This window comes from Myotis lucifugus, unplaced genomic scaffold (genome assembly GCF_000147115.1).
Source record: "Myotis lucifugus unplaced genomic scaffold, Myoluc2.0 scaffold_194, whole genome shotgun sequence".
Classification (NCBI taxonomy): Eukaryota; Metazoa; Chordata; class Mammalia; order Chiroptera; family Vespertilionidae; genus Myotis; species Myotis lucifugus.
This window is the reverse complement of record NW_005871242.1, coordinates 472182-496197: the sequence shown is the minus strand read 5'-3', so window position 1 is coordinate 496197 and position 24016 is coordinate 472182. Positions and strand designations below refer to the sequence as shown.

General features: G+C 40.8%; 1 protein-coding gene across 2 annotated transcripts in view; it reads left to right on the top strand.

The window, feature by feature from the left end:
• PSD3 (pleckstrin and Sec7 domain containing 3) overlaps positions 1 to 24016 on the top strand; it is a 414114-nt gene that overhangs the window by 137104 nt on the left and 252994 nt on the right. For both annotated transcript variants that reach the window (XM_014462866.2, XM_023760800.1), the window contains exon 3: positions 21696 to 22803. In XM_014462866.2, the coding sequence (XP_014318352.2) occupies positions 21696 to 22803 (1108 nt within the window). The remainder of the gene's footprint in view (positions 1 to 21695; positions 22804 to 24016) is intronic.

Sequence of the window (24016 nt, the reverse complement as noted above, 5' to 3'; positions counted from 1 at the left end):
TTCAATAGTACCTAAATTATATTACTAAATCACGTTTTATGTATTTGTTAAAAATAATGTTTATATAGTTCATTTTAATAAGAATAAGTATTATTGCCCTAACCGGTTTGACTCAGTGGATAGAGTGTTGGCCTGCAGACTGAAGGGTCCCAGGTTCGATTCTGGTCAAGGGCGTGTACCTCGGTTGCGGGCACATCCCCAGTAGGGGGTGTGCAGGAGGCAGCTGATCGATGTTTCTCTCTCATCGATGTTTCTAACTCTCTATCCCTCTCACTTCCTCTCTGCTAAAAAATCAATAAAATATATTTTTAAAAAAGAATAAGTATTATTGAAAACAAGTTACTGTAAATAATAAGGGAAAAAAGTTTAAGTTCTCAAAGCTATGGGTAAGTACAGCTCAATGACATACTGATTTTGTTTGTTTCCTTATGTTCTTCTGTATACTCACATTTGGGCTGACAGTTACATTCCATCTTCTTTCTTTTTTTTAAAACTTGGGTCTGAGGAATGTTTCTTGCTCTACTCTTTTAATTGTGCATTGGCCTGGTGGCTTAAACTCTATGTTCTTCATGTGTGAAAGGAGTTAATAACCTCTCTACCCACAAAAAAGGGTAAGGATATTTTCCTTAAAACGTTATCAGTAAAGGGGGCGTGGTCTCATGTTCAAGTTTTTACTGATTTTGTATTAGGAATGTGTTGATTATTTTGAATAACAAAGAACTGTTTGGAGAAAACACATTAACTTGAAATAACCACAGATGTTGCTAGTTGGGATGCTTCTAGGGGTTACTAAGATGGATTAGAAAGGAGGGAGAGAACAGATTTTGCACACATTTAGTAATTATTCCTGGGGAAATGATCCTAGAATTGTAAGTGATCCTAGAGTTGCCGTCAGCCATCTTTGGAAGATGACTTTTAGAGGTCATACAGTAAGTGGTTACATTGTGCAGATAACCTGAAGTGGACAGAACTGTGGGTGAGGATAGAATTCCCAGTTACAGCATCATGAAGATTTAAAAATTGCTGTATCTCAACTTAAGACCAACTGAACTTGCAATAGAACTGAAAATGAAACTCCATTGGTAGCAAATATTCTAATGACAGATTGCATGTGAAGAGCTTGGATAACTCCCTGAAATGTAAATGAATAAAAGCAAGTAATTTCTATTGCTTTATGTAGTATGTGATTTTATGTATGTATAAAATTAACATAATAAAGAAAATATTATAAGCTATTTGATTATTTGACCTACATCCCCAAAAGGTATATATTTAACATTTTTTAAAGTCTAAAATCTCATACTAAATCGAATAACAGTTAGTTTGCTTGCCCGTTTGTATTACTTTGCTTGACTTTTTTGAGAAATAACACATTAAGTCAAATAAGAATTTATTACCTGCAGCTTGTCATTTCTAAACTAAAGGGACAGTGTTAGTGACAATAAAGTCTAGAAATACACTACTGATTTGACATTTTGTTCCTAATGAATAATGTGTCATTTCTCTTAAAGCTTTATGAAATTTGTAGCTGAGATTTGTTTTAATCGGTATGGTAAGACTCACAGATACAGATATAATTGTCATGAAGGAAGAAGTTTGTAACCACAGAATCCTAGAAGCAGGCGACGTCGTGGCCCACCTGCAGGGCCACTGGGTGTAGGGCAGAAGGCCCAGGCTTCAGTGGGGTTTTTGTGGGAAGCAGTGGGTAAGGCAGGGTAGATACAAGTTTAGGACTGAATAGTTTGAATAATTTCATGGGTTTGGTCTACAGGGGTGGCTCTAGTTGTCCAGGATCAGTCCCTGGGGTGACTTAGAGCCCTGGAATATGCCTTACTGTGAGAGCGATTGATGAGAGAGGTGGCGGGTGTGGCCCCGGATTGGTTGGTGTGTGTATCAAAAGTGCACGCTTGGGGAGTCCTTTGCTGGCCCAGGAAATAGCCCTGGGAGGGGCTGCTTCTCCAAGATCAGGCCCCAAGTACCAGAGCATCAACACAGAATATAAGCAGATATAGCCCATACAGACTCTGTATGTTAACATCCAAAATGTTTTGTAATTTAAGTTTCATACTTTCCTTATTGAAAAACATTGGTTGCCGTTGGTGCGTATAATATATTCATAAAATATTTATTTAAATTTTAATGAAAAGTGCATTTTATAAATCTGGCTTTCCCCACCCTAGTTCAGTCTGTCAGTGATATTTCTAGAAAAACAATTTATTGTATTTTACAGAAGAGATGTAAACAGAATATTGGTTTGTGAATTTTTAAATAGTTTTTTCCTCTGAATATTATCGATATTATTTATCCTTTAAGGATAATGGCAGCTTTTTTAGATTACATTTCAGAAACAAAGCAAACTAATGGAGAACTTCAGGACGGCACTGGGAACCTAGTTGTGGACTCAGGTAGTGTTTCTGTATGTATAGTCTTTAGAGGTAGAGCTCATGAGAGATTAGAAAATATGTAACAAATTTATTTTCCAGATTCACTTTTTGAAATGGTGAGTTTTAGGGTGTCAGTCAAAGACAGTGTTAGTTTAAGCCTAATGTGACAGCTAGACGTTTGGAAATGAGACATTTATGTAGTCGAGACATACTTATTCGCTCATGGTCACGATCAGTTGCAGTTAGGGGACCATCTTAGTTCCACAGCCAGTATGATAACCCTAATTTTATTAAGCAACCTGACTCATGTATTTGAGGTTTTTTCCCCCGTCCTTTTAACATTAGCTTAATAGCATGCAGGTTGGAAATAGGAATCCGATGCAGAGATTGGAAGTCGGATGGAGGAGTACAATTTCACATGCTATCCCATCGCCCATTCCACCCTTCATTGCTCCGTTTGTAATAAGATAGCATAGCTACTAAGTATTGGGAAGCAGTATATTTGCATTTTCTTGTTTCCCACGGGGTCATCCATTGACTTTGACTTGTCATTGGACAGGATGCAGGCACAGAGGATTTAACAGAAAAGTTGTGCTAAATATAAATAGCCCTTTTGTCAAATTAGCCTTTGAAGTGATAGGGAAATTTGGTCTTTATATCTGTGTATCAGGATCATGAAGAGTTGCATATAATAGAAAACTTGAGCTAAATACTTGAACTACCAGTTTGTTTCTTTTCAGCATATGAGAAGATAGGGGTAGGAGGTCTATGGTGGATTTGGGGACTCTTTCTGTTTTGTCTCCCTACTAACAGGATGCCTCCAGTTAAGGATGGCTGCTTCAGCTAGAACCCTGTCCATAGTCCAGGCAGAGGAAGGAAGAGCTGGGGGATGGCCAAAGGGCCCATTCCATGCCCCCCGTTTTCCCCCTTGTAAGGAGCTTCTTCGGAAGGCATGCCCGACAACCGCAGCTTACACCTCATAGAGCACTGATGACCCATGGATTGGTAAGGGATTGTCTGAGGCCAACAGAGGTTGTCTTGTCTGCGTTTCCAGTCAACTCTTGAAGAGATCTTTGAACAGGGAGGAAGCTGGCAGTTTTAGTTTAAAAATAATACTAAATAGTAATGATGATACTGAAAGTAAGGATGATTATATTAACAATAATGTTGTTATTACTGAGCTTCTGTTATATAGTAGTTGCTATCTGAGTGCTTTATATGTTTATATGCATCATTCATGGAACCCTTATAACTCCCCCCTTATCTTCATTTTTCCAGATGAGGAAATTGAGCTTATCAGAGGTTAAATAACTTGCATACGGTGACATAATTGGAAAGTGATATAGCCCAGATTACAAGTCTAGATCATGTGCTTCTGCCGCATTTTTATAACTTAAAAATCTGTAGTTCAGAAATAAGGAAACAAGGTGAAAGATACTAAGCCATTGGCCCAGGGTCACATGAGCAGTGAGCACTCAGCTTCTGCCCCCGGGTATTATTTCCACAGCCCTGGTGTGCTTTCTCCAGGTGCACTCTCTGCCTTTAGCCCCTTTATTTGGGCCGATCTTCTTCAGAGGTGGCTGTTTTTGGCTGCTATGGTTCTAAGCCCTGAAAGTTATGTTCCTTTAGAACAGTGGTTCTCAACCTTCCTAATGCCGCGGCCCTTTAATACAGTTCCTCATGTTGTGGTGACCCCAACCATAAAATTATTTTCGTTGCTACTTCATAACTGTAATTTTGCTACTGTTATGAATCGTAATGTAAATATCTGATATGCAGGGTGTATTTTCATTGTTACAAATTGAACATAATTAAAGCATAGTGATTAATCACAAAAACAATATGTAATTATATATGTGTTTTCCGATGGTCTTAGGCGACCCCTGTGAAAGGGTCTTTCGACCCCCAGAGAGGTCGCGACCCACAGGTTGAGAACCTCTGCTTTAGAATGCTTTACTTGACAAGGAAGCCCTAAAAGGCAGTATAGCTTCGTGGCCCAGAGTGTGGACTTTGCTTGTGTTTGAATCCTGCCTGTGCCAGTTTTAGCCATGTGATCTCAGACGAGTCATGTACCTCTCGTGATTTAGTGGTCTTATCTGTAAAATGGGTTAATTATGTTGCCGTTCCAGAGGGCTTCAGGTAGAAATAGCAAGTTAATACCATAAAGCTGCTTAATAATCATTAGTAATCATTATACAAGTACTTTCCATTCTGATTCTATTATTTATCAGAAATGTGCATTTAAATTAAACTGAATATATTTTCTAGCAACTCTTAAGCACTTGGTAAATGTATATGGAATGAATGAAAATAAACATCAATTGTTTTGTATTGTTGGCCTCTACTTTTTATATTGGTAAGAATATTTAGGTTATAGAAGATGAGTTATTTTTAATGTTTGTATTAACCTCTCTTACCAAAATTAAGGACCAGTATTACATTATGCTACTAATCTTGTGCTATTTTTTACCTCACTTTTCTCATCTACAAATCCATTAGTTTATAAGTGTTTTTATTGAGATTGTGTTGAAAGGTACTGCTTACATCCATGGCACTCTTAGTGATGTAAAAGTTTATGCCATCATATTTAAAAGTAGACGTTAATGACTGTGAATCTCTTCCTGACACATTTTCCAAGTAACAGCAGTCACCCATTAAATATTAATCTAATAACAGGAACGGTAATGTAATCATCGATAAAGTGACTTTAGATGGCAGCATCATTTAGCAGTGAGATAAGGACTGGCAAAGCAGGCTGTTTACCCTCTGACAGCAGTTTTTCAGCGTTACATTTACTTTTGCCTTTTCTGCTTAATAACCCGTGAGTTAAATCCTTTTAAAGGGAGACCATCCATCTCCTTTCACGTGTGTCATTCTCGCATCGCAGAAAATGCTGCATAATCCTGAGATGACAGCCCCACCTCTGATGTCACCGAGGATGGTACAATCCTCTCGGAGCCTTCGCTGGGGCTCCTGCTGCTGCACTGGGGAAATGGTTACATTAAAGCTCACTCCCGTCATCTCAATTATCTCCTTGGAAGTAGTTTTCACAAATATAGCAAAGCCCTACGGTGGTTGTTTTCGGTAAGCTACCAAGGTAGAGAGCGGCAGAGGCAGAGGAGGGCGAGCGAGCTGGAGCACGGGCTGCTGAGCCTTTGTGAGAGGGGCTGAGGCGGCAGCTTCTCTCCAGGGCTCGGTGCTCGGAGCGCTTCCATTGACATCACCGTGTGCAGTGCAGGGCAAGCGGGGCTGCCAGGAAACCTGAAACTAATTTGCTTCCAGTTGACTAGAACAGCAGATTGTGCATTAGCTGGCTGCTTTTTCTAGCTAACTTTTCTCAAGCGTTAAGCTGATGAACTGGGCATTTTCTATGATCAATGGGTAACTGCTGGAGCTACAGTAATCTCTGTGAGTAACCTCTATTTGTAGGCTATGCAGGCAAATCTCTTTTTATATATCGATCTCTTGTAAAATGCTGCTGTGAAATGATCCGTCTGTATTATTGACTGCTTTTGCTTACTAGTCCTGTCTTTTGACCGTCCCAGTGGGAGACTCCTGGGGCTACAGCAGGTTTTGCTGAATCCCGTCGTGGAGAAGAGCGTACTGCATTTATTCAGGGGTGCCCACGCCAACTGTGCTTTTAATTCCCCAGTCATCAGAAGGATGCCACCTGCCCTCTGAATGCTTTTGCCCAGTCCCTCACCTCGCTTTAACCTGGAATGTTTATTTTAGCATCGGATATTGGATTATCCAAAATTTTTATTTCTAAATAGAAAGCAGAATATTATTCTTACCTGTAATTTTATTTCCTTTCATTGGTTTGTGTGCTTTTTTTGTTCAACCAGCTTTCCTGGCAACACGGAGTTCTATCATACTATTTCTGCGCCCTGTTTTTGATATTATATAGAATGAAAGGGGAAAACAGGCTACCCCTGTAGTTTTACAAAAACATAATATTGTGGCGCTTGATGGGACGAGGGGAGGAGTTTCTCTTAAAGAGCTCCAAGTCTTTTCCACCTGCATGCCTGAGGTATGGCTCTGCCTAGAGCAGTGAGGGAACAGCTTAGCTGTAGGGTAGCACCAAACATGTCTGTGAACATGTGGCCTGAGGTCCTTTCTGCTGGAAGTTTGTAATAAGTATTTTAACCCCTTGGTGCCTATATGGGGTGGGTGTTTCCTGTCTATTGAAAGTGTCACTTTTAGAGTAATCCAAGATTTATTTCTCCCTCACCAGGAAACTTGACTTTAAACTTTCTGTAAGATTTGCATTTTCAGATATACTTGGAATTACTGCTCATGTCAGGTTAGAGCCTGAATCCTTAGCAAAACTGGGTTTCTTGTTGAACATGTAAACTACTGCATGCAACTGTGCATCAGCTGAGGCTTATTACAGGCCGGAGGCGGAGCGAGCTGGCTGTTTACCATTGCACCCGGCTTGTCTTGACACACAGCAGTTTGGAGAAGTCCACCGCTGTAGTTAACATCGCTGCTAGGAGCTCCAGCTGCTTGGCATTCATGATTTTTAAAAGATTGTATAGTATTTTGAAACATCAATTTCATTTTTAAAAATATAAAATTTTATATGAGAATTTATGTTAGTACTGCTATGTCCATGTTAACTTTAGCATGAGAGCCTACTTATAAACAAGACTGTGGAGTTATTTATAGGTTTACATTTTAAAATAAAAACAAAATGTCAGTGAAGATCAGAGAAATTTTAAAATTGGGTTTTTCAGGGAGAATGGTGGTTACCAGGGATTGGGTGTGAAGGAAATAGGGACATGCTGATGTTGATTAAAGGCTACAGACTTCCAGCAATGAGTTCAAGTTCTAGGGATCTAATGGACAGTTCAGTGGGTATAATTAGCAATATTGTACTATATACTTCCTAGCTGCTGAGAGTTAATTTTAAATGTTCTCAACACACACACACACACACAATGGTAATTATGTAACATAATGGAGATGCTAGCTAAAACTGTAGTGGTAATCATTTTGCAGTCTATAAGTATAAAATGAACATGTTGCACACCTTAAACTTACACTATGTTGTATGTCAATTATATCTCAATAAAGCTAGAAAAAAATAAATTGGATTTTTAAAAGTGTGGATTCCTAAACAGGAAGAATTAGTAGAAAATGGATAAAATAGATGAAGTCAGAGGAGCAACTCTGATCAGAAGCAATAGATCTGGAAAGAGAAGTGAAAGGTGTAGAGATAAGAAGAAACAAGGTGGATATTAGAAAAAAGTGAAAAAACCAACTGATTGAAAAAAAGGAAATCAGCTTTAGAAACAAATGATTTTGCCCGGCTGGCGTGGCTCCTTGGCTGAGCATTGACCCGTGAACCAGGAGGTCACGGTTCGATTCCCAGTCAGGGCACATGTCCAGGTTGCGGGCTCGATCCCCAGTGGAGGGGTGTGCGGAAGGCAGCCGGTCAATGATTCTCTCTCATCATTGATGTTTCTATCTCTCTCACCCTATCCCTTGCTCTCTAAAGTCAATAAAAATACTTTTTAAACCCCAATGATTTTAAAGACAGGCTTAAATTCAGCTCTAACGGCTTTGTGTTTATACTTGATGATGAGTAGCCATGCACATTGCAGAGGCTTTGGTTTAAAACCAGGGTCCGGTCCTCTTCTCACTTATTGTACCTTCTCCATGCTGTATGTGGGGCTGCTCCTCAGCCTCCAGAGCTGCCTCTGAGCTTGACTGGAATGTAAGCTAGTATCACTTCCCCAGGGACTAGAACTGAGTGAGAAAAGTGGGTTCTGAATCATTAGTATGTGAGGTGAGCACAGCTCTAACCGTTACTCACTCGGGAAAGAGTGTCTATTAAAGGAACAGTCTCTGTGTGCACATGCTGAGAGCTCGTGCAGTGGTTGGCAGGCCTTCCCCCCCCCCCCCCCCCGCATATAAATACCTTAAATATCTGTGCTTTTGGAGAGTTATTAGTGACCAGACAAGTATCCTTGACTACATACTGTAGCCTTCTCCAAAATGTGACTTCTAGTAGGGTAAAGAGCATGTGCCCAAATATAATGTACTTAGATTACTCATTTTAGTAAATTCTCATTATTCATACTCGTTTTCTATTTGTTTGTGTGTGTGGGTGTGTTTGTTTGTTTTGGCGGAAACAGAGTTTATTGGGGGATAGACAGACTTCCCGCTGCAATAGGGCAGCAGGAAGGGGCCCAAAGCGGGTTACCCTGCTCTTATTTTTATCATGATAACTGTATTTTCGGTTGCTTAGAAAAATGGAATAAATTATTTTTCTGTGTGTGTTTTAATACAACTTTTTCTATTGCATTGCAAACCTGAACCATATATCACTGTGTTACTGGAGGGCGTTCTTGATGATTAGACATAAAAACATTGATCATTATTATTCAGAGTTAAAGATGATAGAAACTTATAGGTTAAAATGCATTTGAGATTTTTTAGTTTTACAAAGCTTACTTTTTATATTTGCTTTGTAAATTGGACCTTTGTGTTCCATATTTTTATTAATTTCATGAAATTTCATACTAAAGGGGACAAGTGGTCATCCTTCTGTCTATATGGGATTGAATTCCTTTCTGACAGTTTAGGGGGAGGTTGCCTTTAAGCTTGTTTTTGCAAATTTTCCAGTGTTAAAATAACTGAAGAATTTATAGTTCTTTTATCATACTAACTGATTGTGTAAGTTTTAATGTGTTTGCTGACTGATAGTTATTAGGAAGCTGAGAGCACCCGGGGCATTATTGCATTTACTAGTATGCAGAAGTGTAGAGTCATGGGCCATTCATTGTGAGGGAAATTAACTATGAGCTGTAAAATAAAGAAGCGGTGATATCAGTAGGGGCGATCTCTTGCTCTCTTGAGAAGGATCTCCGGGTGATTGGAGGGCCAACCAGACCAGAGTGAGCCAGCCTTTCTCTTGGTAGGAATGAGAGGCTATGCTTCCTTTCGTTGATGTCTATTTGATTTAAATAGTTGGACCTTTCAGTTAGGAGGTAGGAACTCTTGAGATTATCTTTTAGAATAAAAACGTAGTCATTTAAACGTAGTCAGACCAACTTCCAGATATTGTTTTAGTTCTCTGGAGAAGTGCTTCTCATACTTCAATGTGCATATAAATTATCTAGGGTTCTTTTTAGAAATACAGAGTGTGGTTAGAAAGGCCTGGGGTGGTACCTGAGTCTGCACTTTAACAAACTCCCGGGTGATACCTGTGCTACTGTCCCAAGGCCACACTTTTGAGTAGGAAGGCTCCAGGGCAGTGCTTTCAAATAGAATGTTCTGTGATCATGGAAAAAAGTTGCATTTCTGTGTGATGCAATATGATAGCTACTAGTTACATATGGTATTGAGCACTGGAATTTCAATTTTCTTTCATTTTAATTAATTTAAATTTACACAGCCATCTGTGGTGATGGCTACCATATTGTATAGCATAACTTTTAGAGACTAAGATGATCAATTGAAAAAATTTATGCTTAATGGTAATGGCTCATGTAAGATAATGTTGAATTATAGAACTGTGGCCAAGGTTGTCTCCCCTTAACTTTACCGCCGCCTGAACCTGTCTGCAGTAGACAAGCAATACAGGTGGAGTTGCTGGCCTGCAAGCTCCCTGATGTCAAGAGCCATGCTGACTTTGTTTGTCGATCTGTTTTCTAGTTCTCAACACATATTTGATCCCCAGTACAGGCTGGCTGAGCAAATGGAAGAATTACTAGCTCTAAAGTTCAGAAAGACCCCCCAGGTTTCCATTCTGTTCAAGCCTATACTTGGGAGTAGATGACAGAACTTGGGTGGCACCGACATGTACTATTTTGCTGGTTGATTATAGGATATTCTTTATTCATTGATTTAACAAATATATCCCTTTTGCTAGGTATTGTTGTTCTAGGTCCTGGGGATATAATGGTGAAGAAAGTAGACAAGATCTTGCTTTTTGAGTTTATATTATGCTGGGAACAAAACAAAACAAAACAAAACAAAACACAACAACACCTTTGCCTAAAGACAATGGGCCCCAATTTCTAGGGAATGTGTATACAGAGAATTCATAATTGTTGTTCTCTTGAAGGCTCTAGGCACAGACATGACAATCATATTCCCTTGGGGAACCTATATTCCATTGCTCAGAATCTCTCACGCTAAACTTTTTTTACTTGCTTTGCATTTCAGCTTTCAGTGGCCAAATATGCAGAACACTTGCCGTATAGTTCTTGTTATTAGGATTATTACTTTCTTCAACCATTTTCTTTTAAGGACTTTGCTAGCCAGAATGGAAGAAAATCCATTCCATTTACTGGCCCTCAAACAGGATTATTCTTTGAAGCACATTATGGAGCAAGTTAATTTCTCCATGATTTGAAGAATTATTTTTTTCAAAATTGAGGTATAATTGACATACAACATTATATTAGTTTCAGATGTACAACATAATGGTTCAGTATTTGTTTATATTGTGAAATGATCACCGCAATAAGTCTAGTTAACATCTATCATCATATAGAGTTAAAAAATTTTTCTTGTGATGTGAACTTTTAAGATCTGCTCTCAGCAATTTTCAGATATGCAATACAGTATTATTAACTACTAGAGGCCCGGTGCACGAATTTGTGCACGGGTGTGGTCTGGCCGGGCCCACCCTGATGGGGGCTGATCGGGGCCAGGCCAGTGGGGGGGTTTAGGGGGCGCGGGAGGTTGGCACTGGCCCTGTCCCTGATTGGGGGCAGGGTCGACCAGGGGGGAGGGGCCGCAGGCAGTTGGCCAGCCCGGCCCTGCCCCCGATCAGGGTGGGGGCGCCAGTTGGGGACAGGGCCAGCCAGTTGGGAGGTAGTGGGGGGGTGCGATCAGGGCCCCGATTGGGCCAGTTGGCCGCCGCAGTACACGTCATAGCTACCAGTCGTTCCGTCGTTCCGGTAGCTTGGCTTTTATATATATAGATAGCCACTGTGCTGCACATTGCCTCCCCATGACTTAATTTATCTTATAACTGGAAGTTTGTACCTTTTGACACTCTTTATCCATTTGCCCATCCCCACCCTCAGCCTCTGACAACCACCAATCTGTTCTATGAGCTTGTTTTGAGTTTCTTTTTTTATTATTCCACATTGAGATCATATGGTATTTGTCTTTTTCTGACTTACTTCACTTAGCATAATGGCCTCAAGGTCCATCCATGTTTTCACAATTGGTAAGGTTTTCTTTTTATGGTTAAATAATATTCTATTGTGGTGTATCAATACCACATTTCCTTTTTAAAATTGATTTCAGAGAGAGAGAGAGAGAGAGAGAGAGAGAGAGAGATTGATTGATTTGTTGTTTCGCTTATTTATGCATTCATTGGTTGATTCTGGTATGTGCCCTGACTGGGGATTGAATCCGCAACCTTGGTGTAATGGGATGACAGTCTAACCAACTGACAGTTACCTCCAGCCAGGGCAATACCATATTTTTTTTATCCATTCATCCATTGATGGACACTTAGTTTTTTTTCATATCTTGGATGTAGTGAACATGGGAGTGCATATATCTTTTCAAGCAAGTGTTTTCATTTTCTTCAGATATATACACAGAAATGGAATTCTGGATCTTATGGTAGTTCTAGTTTCAGTTTTTTGAGGAACCTGCAACTGTTTTCTAGAGTGACGGCACTAATTTACATTTCCACAGCAGTGCACAAGAGTTCCCTTTTCTCCACATCCTCGCCAACACTGGTTATTTCTTGTGCTTTTGACGATACCCTCCTAACAGGTGTGAGGTGATATTTCATTGTGGCTGAGATTTGTATTTCCCTGATGAGTGACATTGAGCATTTTTTCATGTATAGTTGACCCTTGAACAGTGGGGGTGGGGGGGGTTAGGGGCATTGAACCCCTGCACAATTGAAATCTGCATATAATTTTTGACTCCCCAAAATGTAGCTACTAATAGCCTACTGTTGATCAGAAGCCTTACCAATAACTAAAACATCAATTAATGCATTGTGTTACGTGTATTATGTACTCCATCTTACAATAAAGTAAGCTAGAGAAAAGAAAATATTATTAAGAAAACCATAAGGAAGAGAAAGCACATTTACAGTATTTTTAAAAATATATTTTTATTGATTTTTTTAGAGAGGAAGGGAGAAGGATAGAGAGTTAGAAACATTGATGAGAGAGAAACATTGATCAGCTGCCTCCCGCACACCCCCTACTGGGGATGTGCCTGCAATCAAGGTACATGCCCTTGACCGGAATCGAACCTGGGACCTTTCAGTCTGCAGGCCGACCCTCTATCCACTGAGCCAAACCGGTTAGGGCTACAGTATTTTTTTATTGCATATAGATGAACCATGTAGTTCAAGCCTTTATTGTCCAAGGGTCAGTTGTACTTGTTGCCCATCTGTATGTCTGCTTTGGAAAAACGTCTTTTCAGACCTTCTGCCCATTTTTAACTAGATTGTTTGCTTTTCTTGATATTGCATTGTATAAGTTTTTTACATATTTTAGATATTAACTCCCTATCAGATACAGGATTTACAGATTTTTTTTTCATTCAGTATGTTGCCTTTTATTTTATTGATAGTTTCCTTTGCTGTACATAAGCTTTTTAGTTTGATGTTGAAGAAATCTTTTTTCTATTACATTTTATTCTGTTATTAGAGGCCCGGTGCACAAAATTCGTGCACTCGGGGTGGTAGGGGTGGGGGGGTCCCCCAGCCTGGCCTGTGCCCTCTCACAGTGCTGAAACCCCACAATCAATCTCCCCAAAGAGGTAGGCCCTGCCCACCCATTCGGGGCTCCTCTATGGATTGCCCCAAAGAGGTAGGCCGGAGCTGCGCGGAGCCGCCGGGACCCCCGCCTCGCTGTGCGGAGCCGCTGGACCCGCCTCTGCGCAGTGCACATAGCTTCAAGTCCCCGCCCACCCACACGTGCCTTGCCACACATGCAGCCTCCTGGTGATGGATTGTTATGGTGTGAGGGCATCACGGCGTGAGGGCATGACGACCACATAGGCTTTTATTAGTATAGATGATCCTGTCCTCATGTTCCAGAAATGGACAACTATTTAATACACAACCCTAAGCACTCTCAAAATTGTATCTTTTAAAAAATATATATCTTTATTGATTTCAGGGAGGAAGAGAGAGGGAGAGAGAGAGAGAGAATCATTGATTGGCTGCCTCCTGTGTGCACCCCCTACTGGGGATCAAGCCTGCAACCGGGCATGTGCCCTGACCAGGAATCAAACCATACCTCCTGATTCATAGATCAATGCTCAACCACTGAGCCACGCTAGCCGGGCCTGAAATTGTATCTTCTTAATTGTATCCCATTTCTTTCTCAGTATATTAAACAAAAAGAAAAATTTTAAGTAAGTGGATTTAGTTACTTGTAGAAAAAAGCATTTTTACTAAACAACAGGAAATCATTTGTTGGGAATCTGACCAAGTACAGAAAGCTGTGGATAAGATTCCTGGTGAAAAAGGATGACTCCTGAAGGAATATAAATAGATACCCTGAAAAGTGTATATATTTCACGTGAGTGTAGAAAGCTCTTCTCTCTCCCCTTCCCTCCTACACATTTTATACTACATTTTCTATCCTTAAAGGGGAAAAATCAATGCAGTAAAGTTATGAACTCTTATTAATTTAGATTCTACTACTGTGCAGTTATATTTAGGTAAGCGCTAAAGTTCCTTGTTTTATACTTAGCAAATCCCTTTGTCACATATATCAGACCAAATTTGGGCAGCACTAATTTAGTAAGACTTTCTGGAGGAGTAACAGCTATTTCAGTTTCAGTTGGGTTCTTACATTAGTAATAGATGCAGACTGACAGAAGGCAAAGCACAGCTCTAACACGTTAGGTATCAGAAGTTGGCACAGGCTGAGCAGTGGCTCTGTGGATGCTTGCTGAAATTAGAGAGGGCGGGGACAAAGGCAGGGGGTGATAAGGGTGTGGATACTGGCTGGAGAGGGAGAAGGGGCAGCCCTTGCACCTTTGTGCCATCTATCTGCCTTGTCCTGGCTCAGGCACTCACCATCTTACCTGCACCATTGCCAGCAGCCTGTGTTACTCCTGTGTCTGCTTATGCCTGCATTTCTCCCCTGTGCACCCTTCACGTGCTGCAGGGCAAGCTAAGCAGACTTTTCATGCTTTGGCAATATTCAGCTGTGAATCCCCTATGTTCAGTACGTAACAGGCAATTAATAAATGTTTGCTGAGTTGAGTGAATGGATTTTGGAAATGAATGACATTTAATGGAGAGTATGACCCTGTTTAAAAGGGCGCAGAAAGAAAACAGTAAAGTAAAGGAAGAATTTGTGTGTGTGTGTTTAAAATACCCTAAACAGTCCTGAGTTTTAAACATAAAAGAATAAATCAGAAATTCTAAATAAAAAGGTCAGGATTAATATTTTATGAAGTTTAGTTTGCTGTTAAAGACAGTTCAAGAGGTGACAAGAAACGCAGACAGCAAACATAAACCGCTCTTGCATTCTAGCAAAGGGCGCCTTATTCGGAGGGAAGGATCCGATGTTGTCTCATGAGGTTTAAGGCTATTTCTATCCAGAAGCTACAACTGGAAGATTTTTTTTCATTCTTTATCGTGTTTGGTAACGTCGCTGCTCTTAAAAATGAAAGTCTGAGAACTCAGAGGCCTCTTAGTTTTTCCCAGGAATTTATTCCTGAGAAACAAACGATTAGGAATCTAGTCCTGACTTAATGTTGCATGGAGTACTTTATTGAACATCATTGCATGTACCTTAATCAAGTCAGTTAGCCTCCCAGAACGCTCATTTTCCCTGGCCTGTGCCAGTCTTTATTTAGGTAAGCAGTAAGTAAAACGTGTGAGAACAGTACTAACTAGAACAGTGGACTTAGAGCAGGAGGCCTGATTAGAATGGGGAAGCAGGCTGTTTGTCACACAGGGCTCTGCCTTTGTCCTTCTCCCTTTGATCTCCTTTCTTTGACCAGTTGCCAAGTTGTTATATCAAGACATCGCAAGCTCTCACTCTCTCCCGGGGGCACACTCACACCTTTCTTCCCCCTTTCTTTCTCAGGTGTGCTTTTTCTCCCCACGTTGTCAGGGTTCCCATGAGACTTGCAACAGGGGAGCAATGGGCAATGGCATCTAGTCTTGACCCAGACTAACCCCCTGAACTGGGCCCCAAGGCCTCCTTTTCTCTGACTCTCCACGGAGCTTACCGCAGCTCGCCTAGGCTCTCTCCTGTTGCTGCTTCTCTCCTCACTAAGCCCTTCCTGGTTTCACCTCCCCAGCTTTAATAAACGTACTCTCAAAAAGAAAAAAAAGGCATCACAAGCATTGGCCCACAATTGATGCATTTGCTGTTTCCTTTATAAGCTACATTTTAATGAATATCATTAAAAATGGGCAAAATATAGATGAGTGGATAAAAAAGCTGTGGTACATTCATACCATGGAATACTATGCAGCAGTAAAAAAAAGAATCTCTTACCCTTTGAGACAGCATGGAGGGACCTGGAGCATATCATGCTAACTGAAATAAGCCAGTCAGAGAAAGATAAGTATCACATGATCACACTCATGTGTGGAACCTAAGTAACAAAATAAACTGATGAATGGAGTGGATCCAGAGACATGGAAGCATAGAACAGAGTGCGGAATCTCAGAGGGAAGGTGAGGGAGGGTGGGTGGGTGGGAGGTAATCAAAGACCATATATGCGTAACCCATGGACACGGACAATAGGTGCTGAAGGCCTGGGAGGGAGCTGGGCAGGCTGGAGGGGGTCAATGGGGGAAAAAGGGGACACGTGTAATACTTTCAACAATAAAGAATCATTTTTTTTAAATGGGGAAAATAAATGTTCTGAGAGGCTAAATGAACTGACTAATGTAAATGAAATGATGTTCAGTAAAGTACTTTCTTGGAAGCCCATTTTCTTGATTTTTTTATGCTCACTCTTCTTTGGGCCAGTTTTTATTTTAGTGGTTGTTTTATAGATGTTAGTGTAAAATGTTAGAAAAAACTCAGTGTTAAAGTTTAACTTTCCTTCTCTTTGTTGACTGGGTTTCACTACAGTACATTTTGTAGTTAAATTCACAGATGGCTTCTATGGTCACTATGGGCAATTTCGTTAAGACACTTCATGATAGGTAAAAAATTGTAGCCTTTTGAAGCTTTAAAATATGAGCTAACATCATGTTTATTTCAAGCATATGTACTATATGTAATGCACAGCTAAAATTCTCTGGACATTTTAAGGAGGAGAGGTGACTTCTTGCGAAGTTGGTGATTGTGGGAAGGCTTACTGAAGGAGAGGGAGTTTAATTAGTTCTTGAAAGGTGAAAATAATCTGATCATGTGGCGATAGGAAGAAAAACTATGCCATATGGAGAAAAGAGGTTAAGCAAAGGCAGGAAGTATAAAGCTCAGTGTGTACATACCATTAACTTTATTTTCAGTATACAGGGTGGGGCAAAAGTAGGTTTATAGTTGTGAATATGTGAAACACAGACTTTATTCTTTTCCTCTTTAAAAAAAAATTCTCACCCAAGGATATGTTTAAAGAGAGGAAGGGGGATGGAAGGAGAGATGGGGGGAAGAGAGAGAGGGAGGAGGGAGAGGAAGAGTAACATCAATGTGAGAGAGAAACATCAATCAGTTGCCTCCTGTATGCATCTCAACTGGGTTCAAATCCGCATCCTTTTTGGTGTATGGGGCGACCTTCCAACTAATTGAGTCACCTGGCCAGAGCCAGAGTTTAATCTTGTATTACTATTTTATTATTTACTAATTTTTGTGTTATTTTCCATATGGGCAGCTGTAAACCTACTTTTGCCTCCACCCCTGCCCCCCGTATATTGGACAGAACACTTTCAAGGTGTTCATGTGCTGCCCCCCTCCTTCAGTTAGAGAAGCAGTGGTATAACATTTGAAAAGGGAGTCAAGTGAGACAGTAGATTGGGAAAGGTAGATTGGGACCAGATTATGGATCCTAACTTTTGGATGAAGGAGTTTGGACTTGAGACTTTATTCTCTAGGCAATGGGGAACTACTGAAAGCAACCTAAATTTTTGTTTTAGAAAGATTATGGTACATAAGATGAAATGGAAAAATGAGGCTGGACATTGGATGACCATTTTAGAAGATATTTTTAAATTTCAGGGAAAAGATAGAAGACACATCCTATTGTACCTCCCTACCAGCAGAGATGGAGGGGAGGGAAGGGATATAGGAGTAGCAGAGGTGGGATAGACAAGCTGGTTTTGATTGCTTGTGTCATGTTGGTAAGTACAGCATTCCTTTGAGCCTGTTTTCTCAATTATGTTAGGTCTATGAATTACTAGATTTCTTCACGAATTTTATATTCCGTAATCATGAATTTTTGGAAAGCTATACTTTAGCTTGCGAAATAATGAAAAACATTGTAAAATCAAAAGGAAATATTTCCCACTATGAATTAAGTCTTTCTCTAATCATTTTAAGATATTTAACTGTGTTAAAGAAAGAAAAACACGTTTTTGGATTGTTCACTTTTTTCCTTTTATAGCATACTAGTGGCCCAACGCGTGAAATCGCACACAGTAGGCCTCCCACCACGGGAGTCGGTGGGAACCGTGCAGCTTCCGTGGGAGCCTGCAGGAGCTGTGGTGCGCCCGCAGGAGGGAGGCGGGAGCGAGTGCTGGTGCCCGCGGGAGGCGGGAGCAAGCTGCTGGCACCTGCCGGAGCCGAGGGGAGGGACAGAGAGGTGCTCCATGCATCTCCTGGTGACCAGTAGCACAGGCACCTCTGCCCACCTGCACACGCCTGCCCACCTGCACACGCCTGCCCACATGCGCATGCAGCCTCCTGCTGATCAGTTGTTACGGCGTCACAGCGTGACAACCACAGGCTTTTTATTAGTATAGAAGATTAACAATAAATTTATAGCTTTAAAGTGCTGAAGAAACTAAAGTCCCCTGAGCGATTAAGGGAGAAAAAAACTGTTCAAAGCCTAAAAAACTATAAAAAGGTGTAAAAAAATGCCATATAGAATACTTCCCATTCATTTTGAGAAGTCAGCATTACCCTAGTACCAGAACCAGAAAAAGATAATACAACTACAGACCAATATTGCTTATGAATATAGATGCAAAAAACAAACAAACCTAGAAAACTGAATCCAGCAACATATAAAAAGGATTATACATTATACACCATGATTGAGTGGGATTTATTTCAGGAATGCAAGGTTGGTTCAGTATATAAAAATCAATTAATGGTATACATCATGTTACTAAAATGAAAGACAAAACCCACATGAGCATCTCAATTGACAGAGAAAAAGCATTTAATAAAATTTGACACACTTTCATGATAAAAACACTTGAAAAACTAGAAGTAGAAGGGACCTCCCTTATCCTGATACCGGGTGTTTGCGTAAAACCCACAGCTAACATCATACCTAGTACTGAAGGTCTAAAAGCTTTCTCCTAAGGTCAGGAACAAGACAAGGATTTCTGCCCTAACCACTTCTATTCAATATCCTGCTGGAGAAGGAAAAAGTATCCAGACGGGAAAGAAAAAAGTAAAACTCTCTATTCAGAGATGGCATGTATAGAGGAGGAAATCTTAAGGAATCTACAAACAAGCTGAGAACTAATAAAATCAGCAAGATTGCAGGATATAAGTTCCACATACAGTAACCAGTTGTATTTCTGTGTGTTAACACTTGGAGTGCGGGTGAATTTCCCGCCAAAATATAAGATGGCTCTGTCTTTTGGTTTTGTTCCATCCACCAAAAGGGTGGATTACAAACAAATATTTGGTAATACGCAGTTACAATCGGCCCGAGTTTACACGTTTCCCGCACTCCACCGCAAATCTATATGAACCGAGTTAAAGACGGCTCCCGCAGAGTACGCGCAATTCACGCGAGCCGACTTAACTCGTTTCCCGCACTCCAAGTGCTAGCAATGAATAATCTGAAAATTAAATAAAAACCCCACAGTTCTACATGTCATAGTATCAAAAAGAATAAAATACTTGGGAGAATAAATATAGTCACTAGGGAAATAAATGCAAGTCAAAACCACAGTGACATACCATTTCGTACCCCCTGGGATGACTGTAATAAAAAAGATGGACCCCTGTGATGTTGCTGATAGGAATGTAAAATGGTGTAGTTGCTTTGGGAGATTGGCCGTATCTCAAAACATTAGGCATAACCCAGAAATTACACTCATAGGTGTATACCCAAGAGTATTGAAAATAAATGTAGATGTAAAACTTGTATACAAATGTTCATTATTCATAATCCAAAAAATTGGAACAACACAAATATTCATCAGTTGATGAATGACTTATAGACACTGGTATATCTATACAATGGAATATTATTTGGCCATAACAAGGAATGAAGTTCTGATACATGCTACAGTGTGAATAAATCTTGAAAACATTGTGTCAGTGAAAAAAGAAACATAAAGTGCTATATTGGATGATTCCATTTACATGAAGTGTTCTGAATATGCAACTTAATACAGATAGAAAGCAGATTGGTCTGAGGAGACAGGGCAATGGGGAGTGACAGCTAATGAATACGTGTATTATTGGGGGGATGGCGGTGATGAAATGTTCTGGAATTAGTGGTGATTGCTGCTCAATGTTATATGAATATATTAAAAACGACTGAATCTTAAAAGGGGGACAAATTGGAAGTCCTGTGACATTCTTTAATGAAAAATTAAATATGTCAGTATACCATCCTAGGAAGAGGGGCCTTTATTGTTTTTCACTGTCTTCCTTTTCAAAATCAGGGTTTGAAAAGTCGCTTCCTCTTAGATTGCAGCAGCTGCATTATCTTAGTTCTGCCTCATGAAGGTATTTTAAATCCTGACATCACAGAGAAGTGTTTCTTGGATTCCATCAACACTTGATGCAAATTTAATTTTAAAAATATATTTCAAATTATTTAAAAAATAGAATATGAAACAGTATGCACTCTCAGATGTATTACTATTCATAAAATTTTGCATAACTTGAATAGCTGCTGGATAACATGTTAATCTATGTTTCCAAGTTACCTGATTTTGTGCATGCCTTAGAATCAAGTCTTTCATGTTATTTCAATGTGTAGTACCAGACATTTGTCAAATACTTCATTCGATAGGACAGGTACAGTTATCAGTGCTTTAAAAAAAAACAACAGTGCCAGGCCAGTGTGGCTCAGTGGTTGAGCACTGACTTACGAAGCAGAAGGTCACAGTTCGATTCCTAGTCAGGGCATATGACCGGGTTGTGGGCTTGATCCCTAGTGTGGGGCATGCAAGAGGCAACTGATCAATGATTCTCTCTCATCATCTATGTTTCTATCTCTCTCTCTCTCTCCTTTCCTCCCCGAAATCAATAAAAATACATTTAAAAAACACAAAACAATAACAGTAGATATCCTCTTTCAAAAATTTGTCCACCTAAGTACACTGCATGTCTAGTATAGATGAGGGTTTTCTTGATACAAAGAAACCAAAACCAAGTTCTGAAGGAAATTGGATACCAAGGCTGATATGACTGTAACCGTTATCCATACTCCCCCCAATTTAATTTTTTGTTAATGAGAATGTCTTCCTTGTTCTCACTGACTGCCATATGAATAAGAAAATATAAATTTGATCCAATATTTTAAATACATACTAATTATTGTTTTCATTGCTTCATATATTGGGATTCTGCATAAGATACCATTTAAATTTTATGCATTTTGGGATTCTGGAAATTTTTCTCTACGTATTAAGTCTCCTATTCCATTTTGACTTCACTCATTTCTCAGGGATGTTCTGAAAGCATTCCCCTCCCCACGCCCCACAAATCAAACAGTGAAGCAGGGAGGCTTCCTGCTGAAAAAATATTTACTGACTTTAAATAGCTCACATCTTTTTTCTGAGGCTCTATCTCAGAGCTTGTGCTGCACAAATATTGTTGGCTGGATCGTAAGGCTATTGTTGTTATGCCTAATATAAATATTTTAGTTGCTGTTTCATGAGTAGTATTTGGAAAGTGATACGTATCCTTATTTTAATCTCTTTTGCACATGCAGCAACTGAGCTGCATGTGTGGGACTTTATCAGAAGTAGGTTAGATATGGCCTGTGTCATTAAATTTTCTCCTTCTCTGCCAAAACCTGTGTGGTTACCTGTAAGGTAAGTGGCAGCGACCACTGGCAAGGTTATGAGAAGTGGTAAGGGGGAAGGAGACAGCGAAAGAATCAAAGACCGTTGAGTGCCTAATAGGTGTGGATATTTATTGACACACATTGAACCTGTTGTTCAAAACCAGTCACGTGTCCATTCTGTTCTCTTCATAGGTGATCATGGAGGAAGCACTTTACTCCCACCGAATGTCACAAATGAATTTCCAGAATATGGGACCATGGAGGACGGTGGAGAAGGCCTAAGAACTTCTCTCGAGTTTGATGCAGAGTCTCCGCCATGCTGCCCGCAGGGGCAGCAGGGGGTTCAGCCTCATCCCAGCCACCACTCTGGGCTCGACAGTATTACAGAAGGACCAAAAGATGTTGGAGGGGGCTCCTCTCAAAGTCACCTCAAGGAACAAAGTTTACAACCCATAGACTCTTTGATTTCCGCTCTGAAAGCTACAGAAGCCAGAATAGCTTCTGGAACGTTACAGGCTACAAAGGTACTGGACAAAGATGCTGTTTCTAGTCTCTCAGTTCAGCAGGTAGACAAAGAGCTGGACACTGCCAGTCATCAAACACAGACAGCCAACAAACTGTTCCCTGCTGGCCAGGAAAAACCACCAGATATACCTCTTTCAGCTGAAGTGACGACGGGGGAAGGTGTTCTTTTGCGCATCCAGGAGGATCTGACAGTGCTGCTAAGTGGAGAAGCTCAGGGGGAGCTTTCCCGGGTAACTGCCAATGGGAGGAAAGGGGCTCTCCGCGTGCAGGAGCCAGCTTGTCCCGGGTCCTCCCTGGGGAGCCCAGCGGCAGCCCACAGCTCTGCGGGCAGCATTGGCTTCCTGAGAGAGGGGAGGTCTGAGCTGCAGAGAGAGCACCCAGGGGGATGTGATCGAGGCAGCTCCACGGGACGGCCTGGCCGGGTCAAACATGTGGAATTTGAAGGGGTGGAAATATTGTGGACAGGAGGGAAGAAAAGAGAGACATGGCAACCTGCGGATTTTGAGACATCCTCGGAAAGGACTACCTCTCCTGAAAGTCAGGGGTTTTCCAAAGTGCCAAGCCACCTCATCTCTTCTGCTGGTTTGTGTAATTCAGTTGGTTTCACCGAGTGTGTTGGGGCCGACACCTGGAGAGGTCCTTCAGAGAGGCCGGCCACTAGCTCGGGGACATTTCCCCCTGCGCCTCTTGTTGAGGGTGGCGAGGATGAAGTCTTCCTAAAGGAAAACAAAGACCATCTTGAGGAGAAGCCTGAACTGGAGAGAGACAAGGAGAGGTGAGCCCCCATAGTCCTACTGTCTGTGGTCCTGGTACATATAGTTGGAAACGATTATCCGCGCTTGGCTTTGAGAACTCAGCTCACAATTTCCTGGGTCCTTTTTATCAAACAATAGAAGAGAAGTTCCTGTAAGCTAGATTCCTTCTAAGTATCCCAGATATTCGAGTGATCTTGTTATCAAGTTGTCCATTAGGCATAGACCAGAAAAGCAGAATGATTGAGAGACTGTGAATGCTAAGCTATGTGAATCCATTTCTGACATTTTGTTATATTTGACAGGCTTCAGGTTTTCCAACATCAAGGTAACTACAACACCCCACAATTATCTTTAATAATATGAAAAGATTTGGACTCTTTTGACATATCCTATAGTCATTGTATCCTAACTAAGGCATTTTTTCTGGGTGCAACACCAGTGCCTGCATCCAGCCTACACACATGTATGAACACAGAGGTTCTGAGTGAGGGGCTGGCTCAGTGTTTTAGGATTAGAGAGGAGGTCAGGAGGCTAGAAATAGACTGTGTAATTCAGTTGTTCTGTGGCATTCACATGAGAATCCCTTCTCACAGGAAGAGCATGTTTTGATTATGTCCCTGATAAGTAAACTCAGCATCATATGGTATTTCCTGGTCTTTCCATTCATTTCTGACATCACATCCACACCAGCTGAGAGCCTGGGTTAATGGAAGACATGCCCCGTCTTTCTCCACTTCCTGTGTGCGTGGTCTGGCCACACAGTGCTCCTTTCGGCAATCACTTGAGGCACCATTTCAGATTTGCACCATCTTTTCTGCCCTGGGTTCATGACGCCACATTTCATTGTTCTTAAGGGAGAACATCAGTGTCAAAGCTGAAGCACTTTTTTTGTTTGTCTGGTTGGGATAGGGAAATGCCTTTTCCTCTATAATTAATTACAAGTACGAGGAGAGTGAGGCTCCTTTGGAATGGCTATCAGGGCTTCTTCTCTCCACTCCCCCTTTTCCATCCCCCAACACATAAAATCTTCAGACTTCCCTCAAAAGCAGCCTTGATATGTGGCACATGACTCAGCAATTATATTTCCATGGAATATGCATTTTTGCTGTTGTGTAGATTATTCATTTCTCCTTTCCTCCCTCCCGCCTTCCCTCCTTCCTTTTCTCCCACAAATATTTTTTGATTGTCTTCCATGTCCTTGACACTGCTAGATGCTGGGCATAAAGGAATGTT